General features: G+C 32.2%; 8 protein-coding genes across 8 annotated transcripts; 5 read left to right on the forward strand and 3 right to left on the reverse strand.

The window, feature by feature from the left end:
- The first annotated feature begins 1,225 nt into the window (after positions 1 to 1,225).
- BX663DRAFT_498330 (uncharacterized protein) lies at positions 1,226 to 2,847 on the forward strand. The gene has a single exon (XM_051526033.1). The coding sequence runs from the start codon at positions 1,470 to 1,472 to the stop codon at positions 2,607 to 2,609; it is 1,140 nt and encodes a 379-aa protein (XP_051385960.1). The 5' UTR covers positions 1,226 to 1,469; the 3' UTR covers positions 2,610 to 2,847.
- Positions 2,848 to 3,598: 751 nt separating this feature from the next.
- Positions 3,599 to 7,453, forward strand: BX663DRAFT_448931 (trypsin-like cysteine/serine peptidase domain-containing protein). The gene is made up of 6 exons (XM_051523722.1): positions 3,599 to 4,043; positions 4,146 to 4,318; positions 4,421 to 4,512; positions 4,585 to 5,442; positions 5,517 to 5,608; positions 5,698 to 7,453. The coding sequence occupies exons 1-6, from the start codon at positions 3,665 to 3,667 to the stop codon at positions 7,278 to 7,280; spliced, it is 3,177 nt and encodes a 1,058-aa protein (XP_051385961.1). The 5' UTR covers positions 3,599 to 3,664; the 3' UTR covers positions 7,281 to 7,453.
- Positions 7,454 to 7,458: 5 nt separating this feature from the next.
- On the reverse strand, positions 7,459 to 8,680 carry BX663DRAFT_498336 (uncharacterized protein). The gene is made up of 4 exons (XM_051526034.1): positions 8,631 to 8,680; positions 8,404 to 8,565; positions 8,200 to 8,329; positions 7,459 to 8,137 (listed from the first exon to the last, which is right to left on the reverse strand). The coding sequence occupies exons 1-4, from the start codon at positions 8,633 to 8,635 to the stop codon at positions 7,958 to 7,960; spliced, it is 477 nt and encodes a 158-aa protein (XP_051385962.1). The 5' UTR covers positions 8,636 to 8,680; the 3' UTR covers positions 7,459 to 7,957.
- A 378-nt stretch (positions 8,681 to 9,058) lies between these two features.
- On the reverse strand, positions 9,059 to 10,019 carry BX663DRAFT_498340 (uncharacterized protein). Its single transcript, XM_051526035.1, has 4 exons — positions 9,865 to 10,019; positions 9,616 to 9,773; positions 9,261 to 9,551; positions 9,059 to 9,179 (listed from the first exon to the last, which is right to left on the reverse strand). The coding sequence occupies exons 1-4, from the start codon at positions 9,953 to 9,955 to the stop codon at positions 9,099 to 9,101; spliced, it is 621 nt and encodes a 206-aa protein (XP_051385963.1). The 5' UTR covers positions 9,956 to 10,019; the 3' UTR covers positions 9,059 to 9,098.
- A 3,688-nt stretch (positions 10,020 to 13,707) lies between these two features.
- On the forward strand, positions 13,708 to 14,328 carry BX663DRAFT_247512 (uncharacterized protein). Its single transcript, XM_051521862.1, has one exon. It carries the CDS (start codon positions 13,807 to 13,809, stop codon positions 14,137 to 14,139), a length of 333 nt encoding a protein of 110 aa, XP_051385964.1. The 5' UTR covers positions 13,708 to 13,806; the 3' UTR covers positions 14,140 to 14,328.
- A 28-nt stretch (positions 14,329 to 14,356) lies between these two features.
- BX663DRAFT_247510 (uncharacterized protein) lies at positions 14,357 to 16,086 on the forward strand. Its single transcript, XM_051521861.1, has 5 exons — positions 14,357 to 14,399; positions 14,462 to 14,713; positions 14,769 to 15,202; positions 15,276 to 15,421; positions 15,480 to 16,086. Coding segments are annotated over exons 2-5 (741 nt in total). The 5' UTR covers positions 14,357 to 14,399; positions 14,462 to 14,711; the 3' UTR covers positions 15,639 to 16,086.
- Positions 16,087 to 17,194: 1,108 nt separating this feature from the next.
- On the forward strand, positions 17,195 to 18,137 carry BX663DRAFT_498368 (uncharacterized protein). The gene has a single exon (XM_051526036.1). It carries the CDS (start codon positions 17,288 to 17,290, stop codon positions 18,083 to 18,085), a length of 798 nt encoding a protein of 265 aa, XP_051385966.1. The 5' UTR covers positions 17,195 to 17,287; the 3' UTR covers positions 18,086 to 18,137.
- A 1,156-nt stretch (positions 18,138 to 19,293) lies between these two features.
- BX663DRAFT_483644 (uncharacterized protein) lies at positions 19,294 to 20,023 on the reverse strand (the record flags this gene model as incomplete). Its single annotated transcript, XM_051524506.1, has 4 exons — positions 19,294 to 19,523; positions 19,779 to 19,801; positions 19,890 to 19,987; positions 20,018 to 20,023. 4 exons carry the CDS (start codon positions 20,021 to 20,023, stop codon positions 19,294 to 19,296), a joined length of 357 nt encoding a protein of 118 aa, XP_051385967.1.
- Between the last annotated feature and the right edge of the window lie 1,923 nt (positions 20,024 to 21,946).

Raw genomic sequence — 21,946 nt, forward strand, 5'->3', positions numbered from 1 at the left:
CATGAACCTAGCAATTAATATTTTTTTTTAGTAACTATTTATTCTAGTAGCAATAAATTACAATTATGTACATTAAAAAGAAAAATTCCAAAATTTTGATATTATTAATAAAAAAAAAATTACAGTAATTTTATTTCTGTCTAAATTTATATAGATTAATGAGTTTGCTTCTCACTACTCTAATAAACATGACTATTACATGTATAGAATAATATAGAAATACCTATACTCATACAATTCTTCCTCTCCTAGTAATAAATATCATATGATATTATCCGTGTAACAACCTTGACACAAGCCTTCTTCTTCATCAGTAGCGGATTTTATAATTTCTACCATATTACTACTGGCAATGAAATTAGCAACAATAAGCAGCAATGCAGAAATGATGAAAAAATATGTCAAGTTGCAACTATTTAAATACGATGTTGTATACATCTATTATATTACTACCTGAATTATAGAAAACAAAAGCTGTCATCCTCTTGTTTAATAAATGTAATAAAATATATGTGCATAATACAGTCACGCTGCTTTACTCTGTTTGATAGATGGTAGTAGTAGAATGTAAAATTATAGACGCTTTTCATTCAATAAAGTGACAATAGCCATCTATTCCGAATATTTAATCATTATGCTTTGATAATAATATAAAGTGGCTTATTGAATTATGATTATAATAAAAAAAAAGGAGAATATGAAGGAATTTGACTTTTGAGTCATTGCTTTATAATTTAAAACCTATCAAATTTTGTATATTTTAATGGTTTTAGATATAAAAAAAAATTATTACGCATATAAAGGGTAATCAATCTAATTCCAATAATATGATACGCTAACTAATCATATGCTTACATAATACCTATAATACCTATAATAGTTATAATACATACATCTATATATTCATATACATCTACATATACATTTACATGTAGTTTATATATTTATATATATATATAACAGATACGTTATAATCATTCTTATTTTTTTTATAAAGCACGTATTTAAGCATGCATTACTATTATGGTCAGAAATATTCTATTTACAGAATTTATTTGTACAAAAAAACTTGTCGATCTTTCAAAAAATTTTCATTTTAAATCGGAGACTAAATGTGTACTATTTTAGAGATATATTAATATGTATGTATTTTTTATTTTATGTTTTTTCTTCTTTTTTCTTTTTTCCCTCGTTCAATTCTCTCTCTCTCTCTCTCTTTTTTTTTTTTTTTTTTTTTTTTGTTGTTATTGTTATTGTTAGTGTTGTAATTATAAAGCTTTATTTCTTATCTTTTTGTTATTGTTCTTGTAATAATTAAGACAAAAAGTATGTCACAAATACAAATGGGGAAACCAAGTTTACCTTCTATTCAATTCCTTTTACAAGAAAATCCTGGTAAAGAAAATAAAGATAAACAAATAAATATAAAAATAGAAAAAAAAAGGGGGGGTTCAAAAGATATGAATTAAATGTATTTTGTAGGCAGAGTCATATCACCACCATCACAAACTAATAATGGTAATAATTTTGAAACAAGGATATGTTCTTCACAACAACATAATAAAAGGCAATTGGGCCATAGAAGTTCTCGGAGTGTGAGTAGTCTTCCTTCAGACCTTCAAAATTTATCGCTTCAAGGACCTGAAGATATTATGCCTCAACAACGACAAGCTTCACCACCAATACAAACACAAGTGCCTTATAATAATATATCATTTCCTACAACAACAACAACAACAACAACAGAAAAACCACCTAGTTGGATGCTACCAAATGATAGACCGCCTTCTATTATGAATAATTTACCTATTTCTACTTCTTCATTATCACCGCCGTTAACATTCAATCATAATAATAGAAGGAAATCAGCCTTTAGTGACAATCGAGGACATGGAAGATCTGTATCTGAATTTACTTTACCTCCTTTAAATTCTGATAATAATAACAATATACCGCCTTCACTACCACCTACTCGTAAATATAATCCACCTTCCAGTATGACTACTCGTACACACAGAAGAGCCGTGTCTGCTAATACAATTGATTTTATGTTAAGTTCTTCATCTCATTCATCTATTCGCTCTCAGTCCTACAGTCCTCAAGAGCCATCTTTAACTATGTCAAATCGACAAATACATTCCACTAATTATACCTTTTTTGATCAAATATCTTCTTCTATTGTACCCTTAGATGTAAAAACGAATACTAGAAGTCACACTAATACGAATATGATTCATCATGATATTGGCATTAATAATAATAATAACCTTAATAATATTCCCAATAATAACACAAGTCATCATACCAAGGGAAATCATAGCAATGTGAATAACTCAACCACAGTAGAATCGAGTGGACGTTATATTTGCCCTTATTGTCAAAAAAGATTTTCAAGACCTTCTTCATTAAGGATTCATACTTATTCGCATACAGGTGAAAAACCATTTGTATGCACTGAACCAGGCTGTGGAAGACATTTTAGTGTACAAAGTAATATGAGAAGACATTTGCGTGTACATCGATTAGGACGTTCTGCAAATATGAACAATACTAATAGTAGCAATACCACTACTTTAGAGACAACAAATGAAGAAAACGAGTTAATTTAGGAGTCATTCTATTTATATACATGTATATTTGTAGTGGGCGTATTATTATTATTAATATACAAAAAACAAACAAAAAAAAAGACCCTTTTATATTTATAATAGATAAACACACACACACATACACATACACACACACACGTACATACATATATATACACACACACATACACACACATATATACACACATATACACATACGTATATATATAAATATACATATATATTATACATGTTTAATAATATACATACTAATAATAAATAAAAATAATGATGTGTTTGAAGGAAGAATAGGATGATGTTATCTATATGAAAAAATGACGTTATAAATGTGAGTGTATAATAATAATAAAAACATGAAAGATAATAATACCTACATACAATAATGTCTATTTTCATTTCAATGATTCAAACATATAATCTTTAAGGGCTTGAAACCAATTCTATCTTGTTATTAACAACACTATTATTTATAATAATAAAAAGGGTTCAATTACAATTAAGAAAGGATATTACGTAATCCGTTTATTACTAAAGAAGAAGCAAAAAAAAAAAACATCTTCGTCATCATCAGCTCTATTTTTTTTCCGCTTTTCAGATCGAAGAAACTCAATTATTGTATCTAGACTTTGTTTACTGTTTGAATTTATAGAATGAGAAACGCTTCCTGTTTCTTCATAATTGACTGATTTTTTTTTTTTTTTTTTTTTTTTTTTTTTGCAGTCTTATTTTTTTTTTCAACTCAGTAAAATTATGCATAAACTAATAAAAAAGGGCTAAATTTTGTTACCAACTCAAGAAGCAGTAACAAAGAAAAAAGAACATATTTATTCAAGGGTTTCTCTATTTACAAAATGATAATGCAAAAAAAAAAAAAAAATAAAATAAAATAAAATAAAATAAAATAAAAATAAAAATAAAAAAATATAGGCTTCTTTTTTATATACAAAGTTTTAGTTTTTTTTTTCTTGTTCCGCCTTTTTTTTTTTTTTCTTTATATTTTTTTTTTCTTTATCTTTACCTTTAATTTTTTTTTTTCAATAAAAAATAAACTCAGAATGGATGGTTCACAACATCCACTTGTAGTATCGAATACACCACCTTTACGTGGTCCAGTTGATTCACCTGCGCTTCCTGAAGCAGAAGAAATGGCTACCAATTTAAAAGCTCATAGAGGCAGTATGTCTTTAGCAACCACTCAATTTGAACAACAAACACCTAATTCGTCTGCATTACGTGGTCGATCTAAATCCTTGGCTACTGTTGGTTTACACGGTTGGCAACAGCCTCGTCTTCCTTTAGATTATTTTTCTCCCGGAACTACCTCAGGTGTTCCTTTCAAAGCAAGATCTTGGGAACCTACTTTAGAAAAAGCCATTCGTGCGATCGTCTCTATTAAAGCAAGTCATGTTAGAAGTTTTGATACTGAAACTTCAGGTAAAGAGAAAAAATAAAAAACAAAAAAACGGAAATAACATATATATATACATACATGTATATATCCATTATTATTTATTATTAACCAAACGTATTAATTAGGTGGATATACTGCTACTGGCTTCATTGTCGATGCTTCACGCGGCATCATCTTGACAAATCGTCATGTTGTTTCACCTGCTCCTATTGTAGCTCAAGCTGTATTGACAAATTATGAAGAAGTTGACCTTAAACCCGTTTATCGTGACCCAGTTCATGATTTTGGTTTTATGCAAGTAGGGTGGAAAAAAAATTAACTAATATAATCCAAAAAAAAAAAAAAAAAAAAAAAAAAAACTTAGTCGAAAGCATTATGTAATAATTATTCTATTGTTTAGTTTGATCCTAGTCGTGTTAAATTTATGGAATTGGAGGAAATTAAACTTAGCCCAGAAAGAGCTAAAGTGGGTTTAGACATTCGAGTTGTAGGGTAACAATATTTGTTTATTTTTATTTTTTATTTTAAAACTGCGAATGGAACTAATTTTTTTTTTTTCCATAGTAATGACGCTGGTGAGAAATTAAGTATTTTGGCAGGTACATTAGCAAGATTGGATAGACGTGCTCCTGAATATGGTATTGGTGAATACAATGATTTCAATACATTTTACCTTCAAGCAGCTTCAGGTACAAGTGGTGGATCATCCGGTAGTCCTGTTTTGGATATTGATGGACATGCTGTTGCTTTAAATGCGGGTGGTGCAAGTCGTGCTTCATCTTCTTATTATTTACCTTTGGATCGTGTCTTACGCGCATTAAAATATATTCAACGTGGAGAACAAGTACCTCGTGGTACGTTACAGACTGAATTTGAATATTTACCTTATAATGAAGTACGTCGTCTTGGATTGAAAGCTCATATTGAAGAAAAGGTACGCCACAAATTCCCTGAGGAGACTGGTATGCTTGTTGTTCGATCTTTGCTACCCAAGGGACCGGCCGATGGTATTCTTGTACCTGGTGATATCATCATTGGCTGTAATGGTAAAATGGTCCCTCATTTTATTGCCTTATTTGCTATTCTCGATGACGCTGTGGGTCAAGAAATAACATTAACCATCAGTCGTGGTAAGAAAGTACAAGAGGTCAGAGCAACAGTACAAGATTTACATTCAATTACACCAAATCGATTTGTCGAAATTGGTGGTGGTATCGTTCATGAATTATCTTATCAGTTAGCAAAGTCATACTCTCAACCTACAGGCGGCGTCTATGTTGCTACATCAGGCCATATGTTGGCTAGTGCAAGTGCTTGGCGTAAAAGTATTATTGTTAGTGTCAATAATATTCCTACACCTAATTTAGATGCTTTCATTGAAGCCATGAAGACTTTACCAGATGGTGCTCGAGTTCCTATTAGGTAAAGAAGACAGTATATATATAAAAAGCATAAATTCTAATCCAAAAAAAAAAATTACATATATGAATACATAGATTTTATGCTCTTCATAAAGCTTATAAAGATAAAGTCATGATTATGCATGTTGATAGACACTGGCATAAATTTAGATTAGCTGTTCGTAATGGTAAGATTATAAAATACAATGAGAATGAAATTCCTCGTTTCTCGTCCTCCTCCTTCTCTATTCCTCTGTTAACTTGTTATCATCATTAGATTTAACGGGTGTTTGGGACTTTAGTGATTTCTCACCACCACCTTCAACCATTCCTTATTCGCCTTCCACTGCTACTTTCCCACCTTTGGATGGTTCTTTAGCACTTGCTGAAAAATTAATGCCATCCTTTGTCGCTATTGACTTTTATTTACCTTACTTGGTAGATGGTATGAAAGCTACACAATTTTATGGTACAGGCTTTATTGTCTCTACACAGCCTCCTTTAATTCTTTGTGATCGTGATACGATCCCTATTGCTATCGGTGATATCTTTATCACCTTTGCCAATTCTATCATCATCCCCGGTCGTCTTCTCTTCCTTCATCCTTTCTACAATTTTGTCCTCTTAACATACGATCCATCCTTCATCGGCAATACGCCTGTAAAGCCTATTGAATTTGCAGATCGTCAGGAACTGAATCAAGGGGATGAAGTTAATTTTATTGGTATCGGTAACGACCATTCAGTTGTGATGAAAAAGACAACGGTTTCATCCGTATCTAATATTGGTACACGTGAGTGCTCTCCACCACGTTGGCGTGCGATGAATGTGGAGGGTATCAAGATTGATGATTCTCTTAATTCACAAGGTGGTTTAATGACCAATGATGAAGGTCAAGTCTTGGCATTCTGGATCAGTTACTCATCACAGAACGAAAAGGGTAAAGATATTTCCTTTATGTCAGGTCTCTTGGCTTCTCTTGTAAAGCCAACCATTGAAAAATATCTTCAAGAGGGTGAAAAGATGATGACCTTTAAAGGTTTAGATGCTGAGCTTTGGACGATGCGTATTGCTGCCGCACGTACGTTGGGTCTAAGTGATGCATGGGTGAAGAAGATTGAAGAAAGTGGTTCATCACGTCATACTTTGTTATATGTCTTGAACATTCTTGATGAACGCAGTGCATGTGCCAAGGTGCTTCATGTCGGTGATGTCATCTTGAGTGTCAATGGCCAATTAGTGACCCGCATGTGTCACATGACTTTTATTCATGAACACGATGAAATAGATATGGTTGTTTTACGTGACGGCAAAGAAATCGAAGTCAAAGTGCCCATGTCAGAGTTCAGTGGTTATGAAACAACGCGTGTCATTGGTTGGCAAGGTGCGCTTATCCAACGTCCTTATAAGGCTGTTTTAGAGCAAGTACGTAATGTCCCAGCTGGTGTCTATGTTTCCTGCACACTTTATGGTTCACCTGCCTCTAACGTACTTCGTCCAGGCGTCTGGATTGTTGAAGTACAAGGTAAACCAGTCAAGGATCTGGATCAGTTCTTAAATGTTGTTCATGAGTATGAAACTGAAATGACACGTCGCCGACGTTCTAGTTACATTCCACCTGTACAACGTACAGCTGAAGAACGAGCAAAAGATCAAGAGGATGAAAGAGCCATGATACCGGATAACTCGGACGATGAAGACGATGACGATAACGACGAAGGATATATTCGTATAAAGACAGTGAGTCGAAATGAAACAGTTCGTGTTGTTGCCCTTAAACTTGATTTACATTATTGGGATTCATGGCAATTAGTTCACGACGATAGCACTATTTGTAATTGGGTATCTAAAGATGCTTAAGAAAAAAAAAACAAATCCATTTATTTCAAATATAACTGTATAATCTTCTTTCTTTTTTGTTTTATATACAATGAATTTAGTTTTTCTTTGTCCTTTAACATTAATTATGTAAATTAAATATAAATTATTATTCTACTACACAGTATATAATAATAATAAAAAAAATGAATATGAAAAATGCATTTATTACAATTATATGACCCATTCCTTTTTAGCATTGGTTAACGACGACGTGGCGATGGCGATCTAGAATATCGACGTGGTGAAGGGGATCTAGAATAACGACGTGATGGCGATTTGGAATAGCGATGCGTAGAACTACGAGAAGGCGATGATCGAGAATAACGTTCTGAAAAAGATTTAGAATATCTTCTGGATGGTGATCTAGAAGAGCGTCGAACAGGTGATCGTGAATTGCGTCTAGAAGATGATTTTGACCTGTCTCTACTTGATCTATATCGATCCTTATCTTCATCTTTCCTTTTACTACTACTGCTACTTTTATGTCGATGATGTCTACTACTGCTACTATGTTTATGCTTACTGCTTTTATCTTTTCTGGATTTTTTTTCTTTTTTCTCTCTAAAATAGCTTGCCATAGGATCTTCATCGTCAATATCATCTTTGGTTTCTTGTTCAGACTCTTCCTCTTTTTCGCCCACTTTTATAAAAGATTTTTAAAGTACATACATTGTGTCTTTAGAAATGAATATTAATTTTTTTCTTAATTTACCTTCAATTAATTGTGGAGCAACATTCATTTTTGGTTCATCATCTTCTGATTCTTCCTCACCTTCTTTCTTTGGTTTTTTCGGTCCAGTCAGAGAATGATCAACACGTAAAGTACGTCCTAAAACCTATTATTCAAAATGTTATTTTTATGTTCTTTATAAAATAAAAGTAAAGCTTTTAGACTTACTTTGGCACCATTTAGATTATCTACAGCCAAGATAGTGCTACGTTGATCTTCATACTGAAGAAATGCAAATCCTTTTGATTTCCCACTTTTTCTGTCACGAATAAGTTCAATATGAATAATCTCACCATATCTAGATGTACATGAATTAGATCCATAAAAATAAAAAGTGGAAAGAGGGAAAGTCAATCTTTATATATACTTTACTGTGAAAACATGCAAACAACATCACCTTCAGTTAAATCATATGGTAAACCACCAATGTAAATCCATGCGGAATTTTTATATTGTGCATGCCAGGAACTAGAATCACTCCAAGTGCCATTTGTAATCTCTCTCTGATTTATTCTTTGAATTTCTTTAACAACACTATTTTGATCAGTTATTTTTAGTTTGGCATTTATATACAAGTAATATTATGCTTATTTTATTACTTCATTTTATATCAGATTTAAATACTATTAGGAAAAAAAAAAAAAAAAAATAGAAATTATAGACGTCTAGAAACACTTCTTTTTTGGAATTCTTGTGAACTCTCCGATAAATTGTTATTATGAAGATTCATTATTTAGAGGAATAATGACTCTATTCTTGCATAATTCATTATTTACAATTTTTATTTTTGCTTTCAATATATTCATATATGAAGAAGCTATAAGTAATGATCTGCTTCAGCTGTCTGATAGCAAAGAAATGCTTTGTTAAACAGGCTGCATAATTTAGTAGTCTTCTATTAGTGTGGCTTATTACATAATGAAAAGATATAATTGGTATTTTTTTTTTTTTTTTTTTTTCATTGTGTGTACTGCATAACAAAATCACCCAAGTCTTTGTAGTAATCACCCCGGTAGTACAAAAAAACTTTTAAATACTTAAAAAGAAATCAATTTTATTATTATCATTTAAGCGTTTGAAGCATTTAAAAATTTTTCGTTATCAATACGGTATTGCTGTTTAGCGGCTTCTGCTTTATCCCTGAAAACCTATTTATATACATATTAATTGATTGATTGATTGATTTCTTTTCTCTCTCTCCTATTCATAGCAATCTATCTTTAATTTACCTTTGCTTCACTTTCACTTAATTGCCTAAATCTCTTTGCAGCTTCAACTGCTTGAGTTGAAACACGAGCATCCTTAATAAGAGGGTCATTGGTAGCACGAAGATGTTCAATGAAATACAAAAAGGCACTCATTGGACGTTTAGGCTGTCTAGGATCCTTTAAAAGATTTAATTTATACTTCTTTCTTAATACATTTTCTCGACGAAGTTCTTCAGATGAAGCATTGTTAATAGCCGCATGGTAGGCATCTAAATGAGCCTTTGATTCTTGTTGAAATTTTTGTTGATAAATCTAGTATACATATAAAAGAATTAAATTTTTTATATTTATGCATAATATATTTTATTTATTTTACCTGTTTTTCACCGTCACCAAGTGCTTTCCATTTAGCACTTAATTCTTTAGTAACTGATCTAATATCAACTTTTTCATTAGAATTCTTTAAATCTGAAATGTTTTCACGGAGAAAGATTTGCCAAGCACTACGGGGTTTAGCAGGAACATTTGATAAAACTATTGATAAAAATGAGTTATAGAAACAAAACAAAACAAAAAACACGTATACAAAGATATATGATTTAAAGTGTAAACAAAAATACTTTACTACTTGTGAACTTTTTGGGGTGAAGAGTACGAAGAGAAACGTAGCTACGAGTCTGAATATTTAATTGAGCAAAGGATTTAGCCAAAGACATATTAAACAATAAATAAATGGAAAAAGAAGATAAATAAATAAATAAATAAATAATTAAAAAAAAACGTATAAATAGTTTAAGAATGAAGTACTGATTTTGAATACATAATGCTGTGACGTAAGAAATAATTATTACTTCAAGTTCAGACGATTTAGCTACGATTAAATTCTGAGTTTTATTATTATTATTTTTATTTTCAAAACTTTTGACAATGAGCATGTAGCGACGAAATAAATGCGCAATATTGCCCGAGCCAGTTATAGAGGGGAAATAAGAATAAAAACCTTCCTAAAGGACAAGAAGGAAAAAGAAAAGAGCATTATTCTGGAACTAAGAGAAAATATAAGGAGGATAAAGCGAAAAAAAGTGAAAAGAAACGATTTAAATACAAATAAGACTAAAGTGACCAGGAAGACACACACTATTACTTGGACAGCCGATTCAGCAGCTTGAGACCAGGATCGACAGGATCAGGAGGAAATTCATCGTGGAAGTAGTAATCAAGTTCATGTAGAATTGTACAAAGAATAGACCATAAAGTATACCAGCTCGTACAATCAGAAGGACGATGAGGTTTATGTAGTGGAAGCAAGTTGAGGAGGAACGAGATGGATCTTCGACTGAAGTAGGCATGTAGAGACGATTATGTACATGTAAGCACTCAATAGCATGTTGCCGGCTCCAATTATGAGACAGATGAAAGATACATTCTTTAGGTTTACCACCCGGTAGCCAGCCAAGTCGCCATCGAAGCACTCGGCTACGTTCTAAGGTTCACTTATGGGTACAGTGCGTCCGCCGTCAATTGGACAAATTTTTTGAAAAAGCTGGTCAGATTTTTGAATAAATTTGCCTACTTTTTTGAAACTCAATTGGGCCATTTTATCTGAGGTATATTTTGTTACTTTTTTTTTATACCATTATTTCGAGATTATTTTTCAAATGAACATGAATATTTTTTATGAAGATAGTGCTGGTAATCTCATTGATGAACAGGGCGAGCAAGCAAAAACATATGTTGAAGAAAAGTCATTTCGTTTGAAAAGATTAACAGATCTACGAAAATACATTAAGAATAAGGATCTCCAATTTGAAACGATCAGTTCAGACGATACAGTCATGAAAGAGGCTAGTCCAAAGAAAGAAAGACCTCTTGAGTATAACGTTTATACAATGGAAGACCGTAGACGTTACTTTTATTTTTTGAAAGAAAAACTCATGAAACCAAAAGATGCAGCCATAGCCGCAAATGTAAACTACAACACAGCTCGCAAATGGAAAAAGGCTTACGAAGATGATTCGGAAAGGAAGATTCCTATCAAAAAGACGAATCTGAATCCCAACAGACCAGTCAGTCAACTGAACGAAGCTCATAAGGTCTATCTAACCAGTTTTTTTGATGATGACTCAACTGCAACAATCCAGGACGCAGTTGAAAGCTTGACAGCCAACTTTGCTGGCTTACAAATAAAAAAAAACAAGAGTAGCCGAGTTCATGAAGGAAGAATGTAATCTCAGTATCAAACTTATTAACCGGCGCCCTCTTGCCAGAAACAAAGATAAAAATCTTAAAGGTCGTGCTAAGTGGGTTGAGAAATTGATCAGCAATGGCGTCAATTATCTCGACAATTGTATATTTGTTGATGAGTCCGGGTTTGATATTAATATGCGTCGTAGTCGTGGTTGGTCACAGCGCGGTACGAAAGCAACTACCACAACTCCCTCCACCAAGGCTACCTCACATACTGTTCTTGGTGCAATATCAGCTAATGGTGTCGTCAATGTGAGTATGCGAGAATCTGGAAATGTTAAGAGAAGGAAAGTTGTAGGGGCCAAAAAGAGAAAGGCTCCTGAAGATAAATTAACCATTCCCAGTGGCACTACTGGCGATTATTATCTTTTGTTTCTTAACGATACTATGGATATTATGGATGAGTTCCCAGAAATGAAAGGATTTTTTATTGTTGTGGACAATGCTCCAATTCATATTCCTGCTATGATTGACCCTGTAATTGTAAGTCGGGGCTCTAAGCCATTATACCTTCCTCCCTACTCGCCCGAACTCAACCCAATAGAACAATTTTGGTCTATTCTTAAGGGAAAAGTAAAGCGAACTAAACTTAATGACGTTGAAACGCTTACTTCAAGAGTTATTGAGGCCAGTGAAGAAGTACCTGTTGAGCATCTTCAAAATATTATTCAACATTCCGTAAACCAGTTTAGCAATTGCTTGAATAAGGTCCCTCTATAACTTTCCTTTAACATTATTTAAGGTATAATATTTTCAAAAAAAAAAAAAAAAAAAAAAAAAAAAAAAAAAGATCCAGATGAATTTCAAACAAATGACTAATCGAGTTTCAAAAAAGTGGGCAAACTTATTCAAAAATCTGACCAGCTTTTTCAAAAATTTGTCCAATTGACGACGGACGCACTGTATTCAAACAAATATATGGCACTACACTACCTCGTCAGACATCCTTTTCCTACTTGAGTATCTCTATTAGCCCTGGTGGTCTCTTGAACACAGCTGAATTAGTGCAGAACAATATTAATAAGGCGCTTCAAACCATGAATCAAATGACGTCCCTTGGTGTCAATCACAAAGGTTTTGATCGGCTTCTCTCTGTCCGTTTTTACACTCAAATAGTATGTGCTCAGCTTGAATATGGCCTCGCTATTAACTCGGTCTCTGCTACTCAAATCACAAAATTAGAAGCATGTCAAACACAATGTATCCGAAAAATTTTTGGCGGTAGTACTCGGTCCTCAACTAAAGTTATGTTGCACTTGGTCAACCTGCCCACAATGAAGGAACGTGTTCACCTCCTGCAAGCTAAATTCTTACTTCGGTCTATCTACTCTCCGAACGATACTCTTGTTTCCAAGTTTTTACCACATATACGCCCCTCTTCAAGCCATTCTCAATGGTATAAGCTTTCGAAAACACCTATCTGGCAACGGTATACTGCTTCTTTTGACGATAATATTTATGATCCTCGTGCTTTTGCTGGTATCTGTAAAGCATACCTGAAAGATAATCTTAGTGATCGACGAAACAGTAAGAATGCCGTTCTCTTGTCTGCCTGCCGTCCTACCCTAGGTATCGATCCTATCCTCTGGTTACCTATGTCAAATGCAGAACGCAGTCGAATAGTCCGCTGGCGTCTAGGTTGGTTACCTGGTGGTGCCCCTAAACCATGCTTATTTCATCCTAATGAATTGTTCACAAGATCCCATGCTATATGGTGTCTACATATGCATCGAAGATTGCAAATGCCGTTGACCGAACCCGACCCTTTGTCCTTCCTCTTAAATAAGCTGCCAATTAAACAAAAACGCATGCCACCAATCGCATCAGCTTCCAACTCATCTGACTTTCCCGCCTGGAAGATTCGTTGGCCTGCTATATGCCTTCTACTTTTTGAACTTGACTATCTCCATCATGGTAAACTTCCTCCAGAAACTGCCCCCCTTGGTACAAAGCTTGTAAACTGGCTACGTAACCCTGAATCTAGTATTTATTGATATATCTTGCTTTTCCTCTTCCCTTCTCTTTCTTTTTTACCCTTTTGCCTATCAAAAGGTTTTTTAGTACACTTTATCCTTTCTTGAACTGACCCGGGCAATCCAATACGCCAGTATTATGTGCTCACATGGGTTGTTTAAATTTTTGTTATAAAAATTTTTGTTATAAATAAAATAATTCTTAATCGTATTCAAACAAATAAAACGTATTCAGTAATGCGCATAAACACAAAAGAGGTATTCGTTACACGACAATCCAAAACCAGCGTTTATTAGTCTACGTAACAAAGTTTTACTTCACTTTTTCTCACTTCTTCTCATTAACAATGAAAGATCGCTCCGATTATAAAGCCACCTTCAAATCACCAAAAGATAAATATTTAAAATTCTTCTGTGAGAAGCCAGCTTCTAAGTGGTCTTTAAAAAATTTTCGTAAGCATTTTAAAGGTTTTAGTAAGGATCCTGCAGCAGTGTATGAGTCAACTCTGCAAAAGGTAAGAAATCATTCAAAGGGCATCCCTGAGCCTATTTTATTGAAGATTGACGCGCAACTACACATGCTCAAAAACCCAACCTCTGAGCCAACTCCGATATATTTATTCATATACAAAATGGCCTTTTTTCAAACTTTTCTAACTGTATACTTTAGACAACTATAAATATCGGCAACTACTACGTGCATCAGGGAAAAGGTGATTTAATAGTAAACAACAGTCCAGAAGAGCCACATAAGAAGAAGCAGAAAGTAAGAATAATACTATATGTTTATTTTTCAACAAGAAGAAAATAGCTTTCTCGATCTCCTAACGTATCATCTACTTTAGGTTTATCATGACGAGCAGGAAGAAAGAGGCCCTGATTTTTATGATCAGTTGATTTCCTTTTTTGTTGATAAGGAGTCAGATAAAAACTTTCACAAGTACAGGTACATATCAAAGAAAAGGGACGAATTTACTTCTTGTACTAATTTGCAATTCCTAGCCCTGAAAAAAATGGAGTGCTAAAGATCACAAAAAAACCAAAGTCAAGGCTTCCTATGAGCACCAGTATTATTCAACTAAAGAGCTTCATTGAGACCTTACTGTATAATGTAATATATACATATATACTCGAGATTCGATAGCTTACTTTATTATAGGCTTCCACCGAATTGGCGAATAATATTGAAAATACTAGGAGTCTGGTAGAGTACAAAGCCGAATGTAAATTCGTGAAGAGAATCTTTTCAGTTATGTAGGTATAACAGCATTTTTATTTCTAAAAATCCATACTCATTCCAGGTTACTAGGGCTAACGTGGTTAACAAGTCGCCTTCGATGACGCATTCTGAGGCAACCTTTAATTACAAAATGCTTCATCCTTGTCTCGAAGCTACTGTTGACCTTCTTGGCCATGAGATTCATCCTGAACCCTACTACGTTCCCGGCGAAGAGCCTCTCGAGGCGATGATTGAACAGCTGGTTCTAACAGGCTCAAAAGTCGACCGCAGGAAAGTGTATAATGCTGATGGCATAATTCGGCTACGCGATTTTTATGACATTGAAGTTCTTTTGTTGGAGACGGCAGGCCACTTCCAGAATAAGGAAACGAGGAAAATTTGCTTCGACAACAGCAAAGGTATGTTCGCTCTCCTCGCCATGCTAAAAAGTACTGCTGATCGCTTTAGCCGTGCTACACTTGAGACTTTTCGAAATCTTAAGTTTTACTTTGTTCAGGCTAGCGGTAAGACAACAAGTAAAAAGGAAGGACAAAAAAAAAAAAAGAAAATAACTAACCGACCAAACCCTAAATATAGATGAGCATATTCGTCTTTGGTCAGCTCAGTATGCCAGCAATGGCATCTATAAGTTTGCTCTTGAGGACAAAGTTGAAGTAACAGAAGACAGACAGCAAGTCCAACAATCATCAGTCTCGCTGTTAGACTTTTTTTTCAATGTGAAGGTAATAATTTTCCAATTGTTTGAGCTATATAATAATTCTTATATGAACGGCTATATAGACTTGTTTAGCAAAGACTTTTACTGTGTTACAAAAACTTCAACGTGAGGATGAGGAAAACAACGTGGTCAGCAGCCAAGAAGTTCTACTTCCCGAAATTATTTGTCCTGAGATTTTCCGTTTGGCTTACAATACCCATGGAAAGGGTTTTGGAACGTAAAAAATTGAATAAGGTCTACATAATATATCTAATCAATAAATTTTAAAAAGCATTTCAGCTCTCGAGCTTTTCTTAACATTATTTAACATTGAGTTGTATTAACAGCTTATTACTGTGTGCTCAACCATTGAAATACAGCGCACTTGTTGCAATAAAGCTGCTGTTAACAGCTTTGTTGTTGATAGTCTAATTTACAGAAAGTTTTTGTGTTGAACCGAAGTAGAGAGCCAAGACCGCTTTTGTCATTCTCATCATTGATGAAAATTGCTACATCAATCAGATTCGCTTCTTCAACGACGCAACCAGGAAGAAGTTTATAGCCAAACTACAATTGAATATTAAAGAGCTCACAGGCGTTTATTGTCAATGAAATTCACACAATTCTTATATACTACTTTAGAACACTAGCTATCCAAAAAAAAAAAAAAAAAAAAAAAAAAAAAAAAAATTAGAATAAACTAAGATCAAAAAAATAAAAAGAAACTTCTGCATTCAAGTAGCAAAATATTTATGTATATTGAGAGAAAGTTTTCAATAGGCAGGAAGATAGACAGAATGTTTTTTTTTGTTACTAGTTTTAAGAGAAATGTAATTGATATTTGATTTCAAAGATAAGATGTATGGTGTTTGAACTAGGCAATAATATGTAAATTTTTGTACAAAATTTAAGACACAAGGATTATAGATATATACTAGAATATATGATAATGAACTGTTGTTTATTTTCTTTACATTATTTATTTGTTTCCGTAAATTAGAAGCTTTGATTGCCATATTATTAGGCTTCTTCATGATTTTCAAGCTATTTAATCAATCTAAGAAGAAGAATAAAAAAAAAGCTTCCTCCTCCAAATGCGTACTCAGTTGAAGAACATATGTATACATGTATGTGTATATTATGTACTAGCGATGTTATATATTATCATTCTGAAATTAAAGAAAAGCATATAATATGTTTTATATGTGCACAGATGCTAATAAGTTATGCAGAACTATGCTTTTAGTGAATTGTTTGTCAAGAATTTCTTATTCTTTCTCTATATTTTCTTTCCTTTTGTTATTATCAATATTGTCCTATCAACAGACAAACTCAAGAAGTAATATACTCAATTGAGGTATTTCATAGTTCTATAAATAATTCTACATTTTGAAGTGCTAAATTTACCGAAAACGTAAAGAATTTTATTGTTTTACGTAGTTTTGGATATAGAGAATTTGAAGAAGACCTAGAAAAAAAAGAAAGAGAGGACGGAAAAGTTATTAAACATTCCAAATAGCTCTTATCCCAAGTTTAAAAAACAAAAGTCTTTAGTCTTTACTAAATAAAAGATTTGTAAAATCAAGATAGACACAACAGTATTTAAAAATGAAGTAGGCGTCCTTTTCTTTTTCCTATACACTTGTACCCAAGAAACAGTATTGTCTTCCAAGTTGTTTCTTTTTTTTTTTGTAACTACTAGAAGATATTATTAATTACTTTAATCAACATGATTCTTAGTTATTATAAAAAGGGTTTTTAATTTCCTACCTCTTGCATTATGTGACACTATTTTTTTTTTTTTTTCCTGAGAAATGCGATAGATTAAATTTTAAAATGCGACTTTCTTTTTTTTCTTAGCTTTTCTTTCCAATTTTTTGTTATAAAAATAATGAATAATAATCCTTTTCGTAATAATAATCAAGCAATTAATAATGATTATTTATCACCCACTACGGGTAATCAACAGCCTCAACAACAAGTATATCAAAATAGTAACTTTAATAATGGTTATTTTCCTTCTCCTAATCAAGGATATCAACCACAACAATCATGGCAGCAAAATATGAATACCAATTCTCTTACTTCTCCTTCTACACTCATCAATCCTCCTTCCCTCCAACAACAAAATCCTTCTCCTTCACTACTTACAAATAACACTTTTCCTCAGCAGCTTCCTTCAACATTTACAAGTAGTCATTTTTCTCAGCAACAGCCTCCTTACTCAACATTCACAAATAATAATTTTCCTCAACCACAACAGCAAGGGCTCCAAACCTTTCCAACTTCTAATACTCTTCCAAGCCAACAACAGTATTCTTCTCCATTGACTTCAATGACTAATACACCTACTGGATTTCTTAATAACAATAGTAGCAGTAATAATCCTTCATATTATGGTCTCGGAAATATAAATACGACTACTATCCCAACACCTATGAATAATTATTCTTCATATCAACAACAACAACAACAGCCAAATAATAATTTTTACATTCCTTCTAATTTTGGCACAACGAGTAATAACAATAATAATATGTTTCAACAACCACTAAGGCATCCCCCTGTAGATGTAAGTAGCTTATTAAAAGGAACTGAAATTCGTCGTGTAGAATGTCCTGTTTGCCAAAAAATGCTTGAAGGCGATGATATGGCAATTAATCATCATGTAAACGAACATTATACATAAATATTGTGATTGTAAATAAATAAATATTAATGTTTTATTGGTTTTTTCCGAATAACGATTATTTACGCATCTATTTTTTTTTTTTTTTTTTTTTTGCGTTCCGACTTTTAAATTTTATTGATTGATAATGAAAGTCTAGCTGAGTGCGAGTAATTTGCATACCAAAATTAACCCTGACCAGCTCAACAGTGCAGTAAAAATACATATAATGCTCTTTTTTAATTCAGTGAATGAAAAGATAATTCATAATGATTGAGGCTTGAAAGGCATACTGTGGTGTATCAAATCTGTAAATGGTAAAGTTTGCTTAAAAACGAACCTAATGAGTTTTCCAGTATGCTAGCTTAGAGGGTGATTTGAAAGGCTGTGTCGGCAGCCTATTGCGGATATACTAAATAAAGTTAGCAATAGTTGTAAGGACACGTACACTCTAATACATGGAGACATTGTATGATATAAGTTTTAGTGAGCTTATGCTGTTGATATGAACAAAGTTTGGGTTTTCCACAAATTAGTCATCCTAAACGTCGTTGTAGAAGATGACTATGTTCAATAGGATGCATAGACAGCCAGGGAATCATCATTTTATACTTTTCATAACGATGACTGTTATTTTTTCTGTATATCAGTTTTTTTTTTTTTTTTTTTTTTTTTTTTTTTTTTTTTTTTTTTTTTTTTTTTTTTAGTTTGCGTACCAAGAAACACTACTTTTTTTTTTAAGGATAAAACTTATATTTATGAGATTATCCACTAAAGAATACGACTAAAAGCAAAATATCCATTAAAAAATGAGGTGGAATACTTGATCCAGCCGAAACAGTCATCTATACTAATCTACTTTACCAACTCAGTAATTCTATCACTCAAGTGTATTTACCTCCAGTTCTTGAGCTACTCTACCGTTATCTCTCTTTCTCTTCTTAGTGGAAATTCTTTTCTTCTGAACAGCCTTCGACTTTCGCAAGGTTAAGTCTATAATTCCTTTTTTTTTTCCCGCATACTGCTTCAATTATAGCAATAGAAACACCTCTGTCTGAAGAAAACACGATTTTAGCTTATAGACCACGCTTAAACCTCTTAAAACTTTGCTTGATATGCATACCAAATTCTGTCTCGTCAGTAAAAACGCAGTTACCATACCAATCCATTTTCTTATCACCCATTTATTCCAATACTTTCTTTCGTTGATATAAAGTCCTCTCGGACTTTCATACAGCGACAATTTTAATCAAACTCTTAAAAATGAGCGATGCATACTGAATAAGATATTTATGAAGGCTAGAAAGAGCGATTGACTTAATATTTGGGAAAATGAAAAACAATACATCTCTTGCTTCCCATAAGACAACGGTAGTGGCAATAATATAATATTGATAAAGGAAGTCGGTATTATTTGCCTTCATCTTCCGATTATTTCCTTCTCTCCCAAATGTATTACCTTTTTTTTTTTTTAATACATGACAAGCACTTCTCTTCATTATCCTTATATGTTTTCACATAATGTTAGACTGTTCTTACAACTATTTTCATGGTTGGTCTCGTTTGTCTCACAAACATTCCTTGGTCTATAATAAGATCAAATGGCTCTTCTTGTATTTGGACAGGAAAATGGGAGCGATAGTATACCTCTAGCCTTTATAGTGGTAGTAGTCTTGGTGATAATTTTTGATTTATTTTTTTTTTTTTGACTCACCATCGTTAACTTTTGATGAATAGCTACAACCATTTTCTATTGTGGCTTATAAAAAGACCTGGAAGTCGACCGAGATCCATAATTCTTTTTATATCTGGCTGCCATTTTTACCATCCTAAAGCAATAATTTCATACAGATCTACTTGAACCTCTTCTTCTATTTCCCTTATAGTGGCTTCAGTAATTTCGTCAGAAATATTAAAGCAATACTATATATGTTCAGCAAATATATCATTTACATACATTTTAATTTTTAAAATCTTAGAAAAGGATAAATACGCAAAATGGAAAAAATTGATGCCAAAAAAACAGATGCGTGAATCGTTTGCAAAGCTTAATTATATATAAAAATATATAAATAAAAAATATACATGTATAAATTTATAAATATATATATATACTACATACACCACATGTTCAAATAAAAAAAATTGAATAAATTTATATAGATGTTTTTTTTTCTTACTCCTTTTTTTTTTCCTTTCAATATTAAAATGATATTACATAATGACAGATGAGAAAAGGAATAATAATAATATCAGTAATTATTCTATGTTAAAGGATAAAGAATATCAAAACATCAGAAATATTTCTTCTTTTTATCACCAACAAAATGATGTATCCAAGTTAGATACAATTTTCTCAAAATATCTATCAAGCAAAATACCTACAACTCGACAAACAATATTAACAATACCAAGGAAACTCTCATGTCATCAACATAATAAAAGAAGAATGATACACTATAAACGTCCCTCACGTATTCCGATTTTATCTACTCGTATAACAAAAAGGAGTCATACTACTAGACCTTCTTCCTCTGTAATACAACAGGATGCATTATTAGTACATGCACTTGAGAGAATTCATATATCACCAAATAATTTGATAAAGAAGGAAAAGAATTAATAAAGATATTTTATTTATTTTGACTATTCTCTTGCTGTGATGGTATTTTTGTATTTTCTCCTTTAACTGCTAAACATAGAAAGCAAGCCAATAAACTAAATGATATATATGAAGAAAAAAAAAAGGAGAAGAAGGGATTTTTGTTATTGTTTATGACTATAATAATCTTCCTTTATATATTTATATACACATATATGAATAGTTACCATGCTAAACAACAAGATGTATTTTTTGTTGGTTTAGGCTTTTTATTAAATGTAACTGATTCTGGTGTTGGCGTAGGTTCAAATGCTATATACAAATATGTATTATTAGTATTTGATAAAATTATATATAAATATAATATACATGATGTATATAAAGGCGGATTCGTCACTTGTGGTGTATAATATCTCTCTGGTGACTTTATTTCAATAGTTTTCTTTTCTTCAGTCATATATGTGTAGATAAAATTAAAAGAAAGATAGAAAGAAAACAAAAGAAAGGTATTATATGTTGAAACAATTATTATGTATGTAATGATGTTACACATTGAAGTAACAATAAACAATGATCTCAAGTTCTAATAGTAGCTATATTTTCGGAATTATATCGGGATCTGACAACATACAGTTGAATCAATGACAAGCCAAAAACCTGATAGAATGATAAATAAAATAAAGAGAGGGTCTAATAGATTCATAATGCTTGATAAACATGCATCTCTGTTTATAGTTTTAAGTGTACATACTATTGTTATTCAAGACACATATTACGTATCACTGTTGTCTTAATCATCACCTAGAAACCAATTGTTATTGTTTTTGGCAACAGAGTTACTAAGACAACTATCCATTGAATTACAAATCATTATTAGTTTTTTTTTTTCCATTTTTGTATCATAAATATTAAAATATCAATTATCTTTAGACCTTTACTTTGTTGTCGGTATTCAAAGCTTAAATCAAAATTTTGATACTATAGAAACATTATATTCTTATCTTATAGTATGCAACATATATCTTGTAAAGTAATTCGAATAAAAGAGTATATTGAGGAGAGGGGTTTTTTTTTTTACTATCAAGTAGCTTGATCTATTGTCACATATAAACTTCGTTTATTTCCACCTTATTCTAGTTTATTAAAATTTTGTTCTCTTTCTTTATTTTATCTGTTCACATCAAAATATGTCAAGTATATGTCCATTTTACTGCTTTATATAAATTCTATTTTATTCACAAATTAGAACAATAATACTTTGCAAAGCATGTTTCATTAAA

Source organism: Cokeromyces recurvatus (genome assembly GCF_025118155.1).
Source record: "Cokeromyces recurvatus strain NRRL 2243 chromosome Unknown BX663scaffold_4, whole genome shotgun sequence".
Taxonomy (NCBI): Eukaryota; Fungi; Mucoromycota; class Mucoromycetes; order Mucorales; family Mucoraceae; genus Cokeromyces; species Cokeromyces recurvatus.

Bases quoted from the DNA above. Each gene is read 5' to 3' on its own strand.
- BX663DRAFT_448931 (XM_051523722.1), top strand. From the start codon at position 3,665: ATGGATGGTTCACAACATCCACTTGTAGTATCGAATACACCACCTTTA. The intron at 4,513-4,584 runs GTAACAATATTT...TTTTTTCCATAG, and splicing joins TTAGACATTCGAGTTGTAGG to TAATGACGCTGGTGAGAAAT. The intron at 5,443-5,516 runs GTAAAGAAGACA...ATGAATACATAG, and splicing joins GGTGCTCGAGTTCCTATTAG to ATTTTATGCTCTTCATAAAG.
- BX663DRAFT_498330 (XM_051526033.1), top strand. From the start codon at position 1,470: ATGTATTTTGTAGGCAGAGTCATATCACCACCATCACAAACTAATAAT.
- BX663DRAFT_498336 (XM_051526034.1), bottom strand. The intron at 8,330-8,403 runs GTAAAGTATATA...ATGTACATCTAG, and splicing joins GTTGTTTGCATGTTTTCACA to ATATGGTGAGATTATTCATA. The intron at 8,138-8,199 runs GTAAGTCTAAAA...TTTGAATAATAG, and splicing joins ATAATCTAAATGGTGCCAAA to GTTTTAGGACGTACTTTACG.
- BX663DRAFT_247510 (XM_051521861.1), top strand. The intron at 15,203-15,275 runs GTAAGACAACAA...CCCTAAATATAG, and splicing joins TTACTTTGTTCAGGCTAGCG to ATGAGCATATTCGTCTTTGG. The intron at 15,422-15,479 runs GTAATAATTTTC...ACGGCTATATAG, and splicing joins ACTTTTTTTTCAATGTGAAG to ACTTGTTTAGCAAAGACTTT.
- BX663DRAFT_498340 (XM_051526035.1), bottom strand. From the start codon at position 9,955: ATGTCTTTGGCTAAATCCTTTGCTCAATTAAATATTCAGACTCGTAGC. The intron at 9,774-9,864 runs GTAAAGTATTTT...TTTTATCAATAG, and splicing joins CCCCAAAAAGTTCACAAGTA to TTTTATCAAATGTTCCTGCT. The intron at 9,552-9,615 runs GTAAAATAAATA...TATGTATACTAG, and splicing joins TTGGTGACGGTGAAAAACAG to ATTTATCAACAAAAATTTCA.
- BX663DRAFT_498368 (XM_051526036.1), top strand. From the start codon at position 17,288: ATGAATAATAATCCTTTTCGTAATAATAATCAAGCAATTAATAATGAT.
- BX663DRAFT_247512 (XM_051521862.1), top strand. From the start codon at position 13,807: ATGAAAGATCGCTCCGATTATAAAGCCACCTTCAAATCACCAAAAGAT.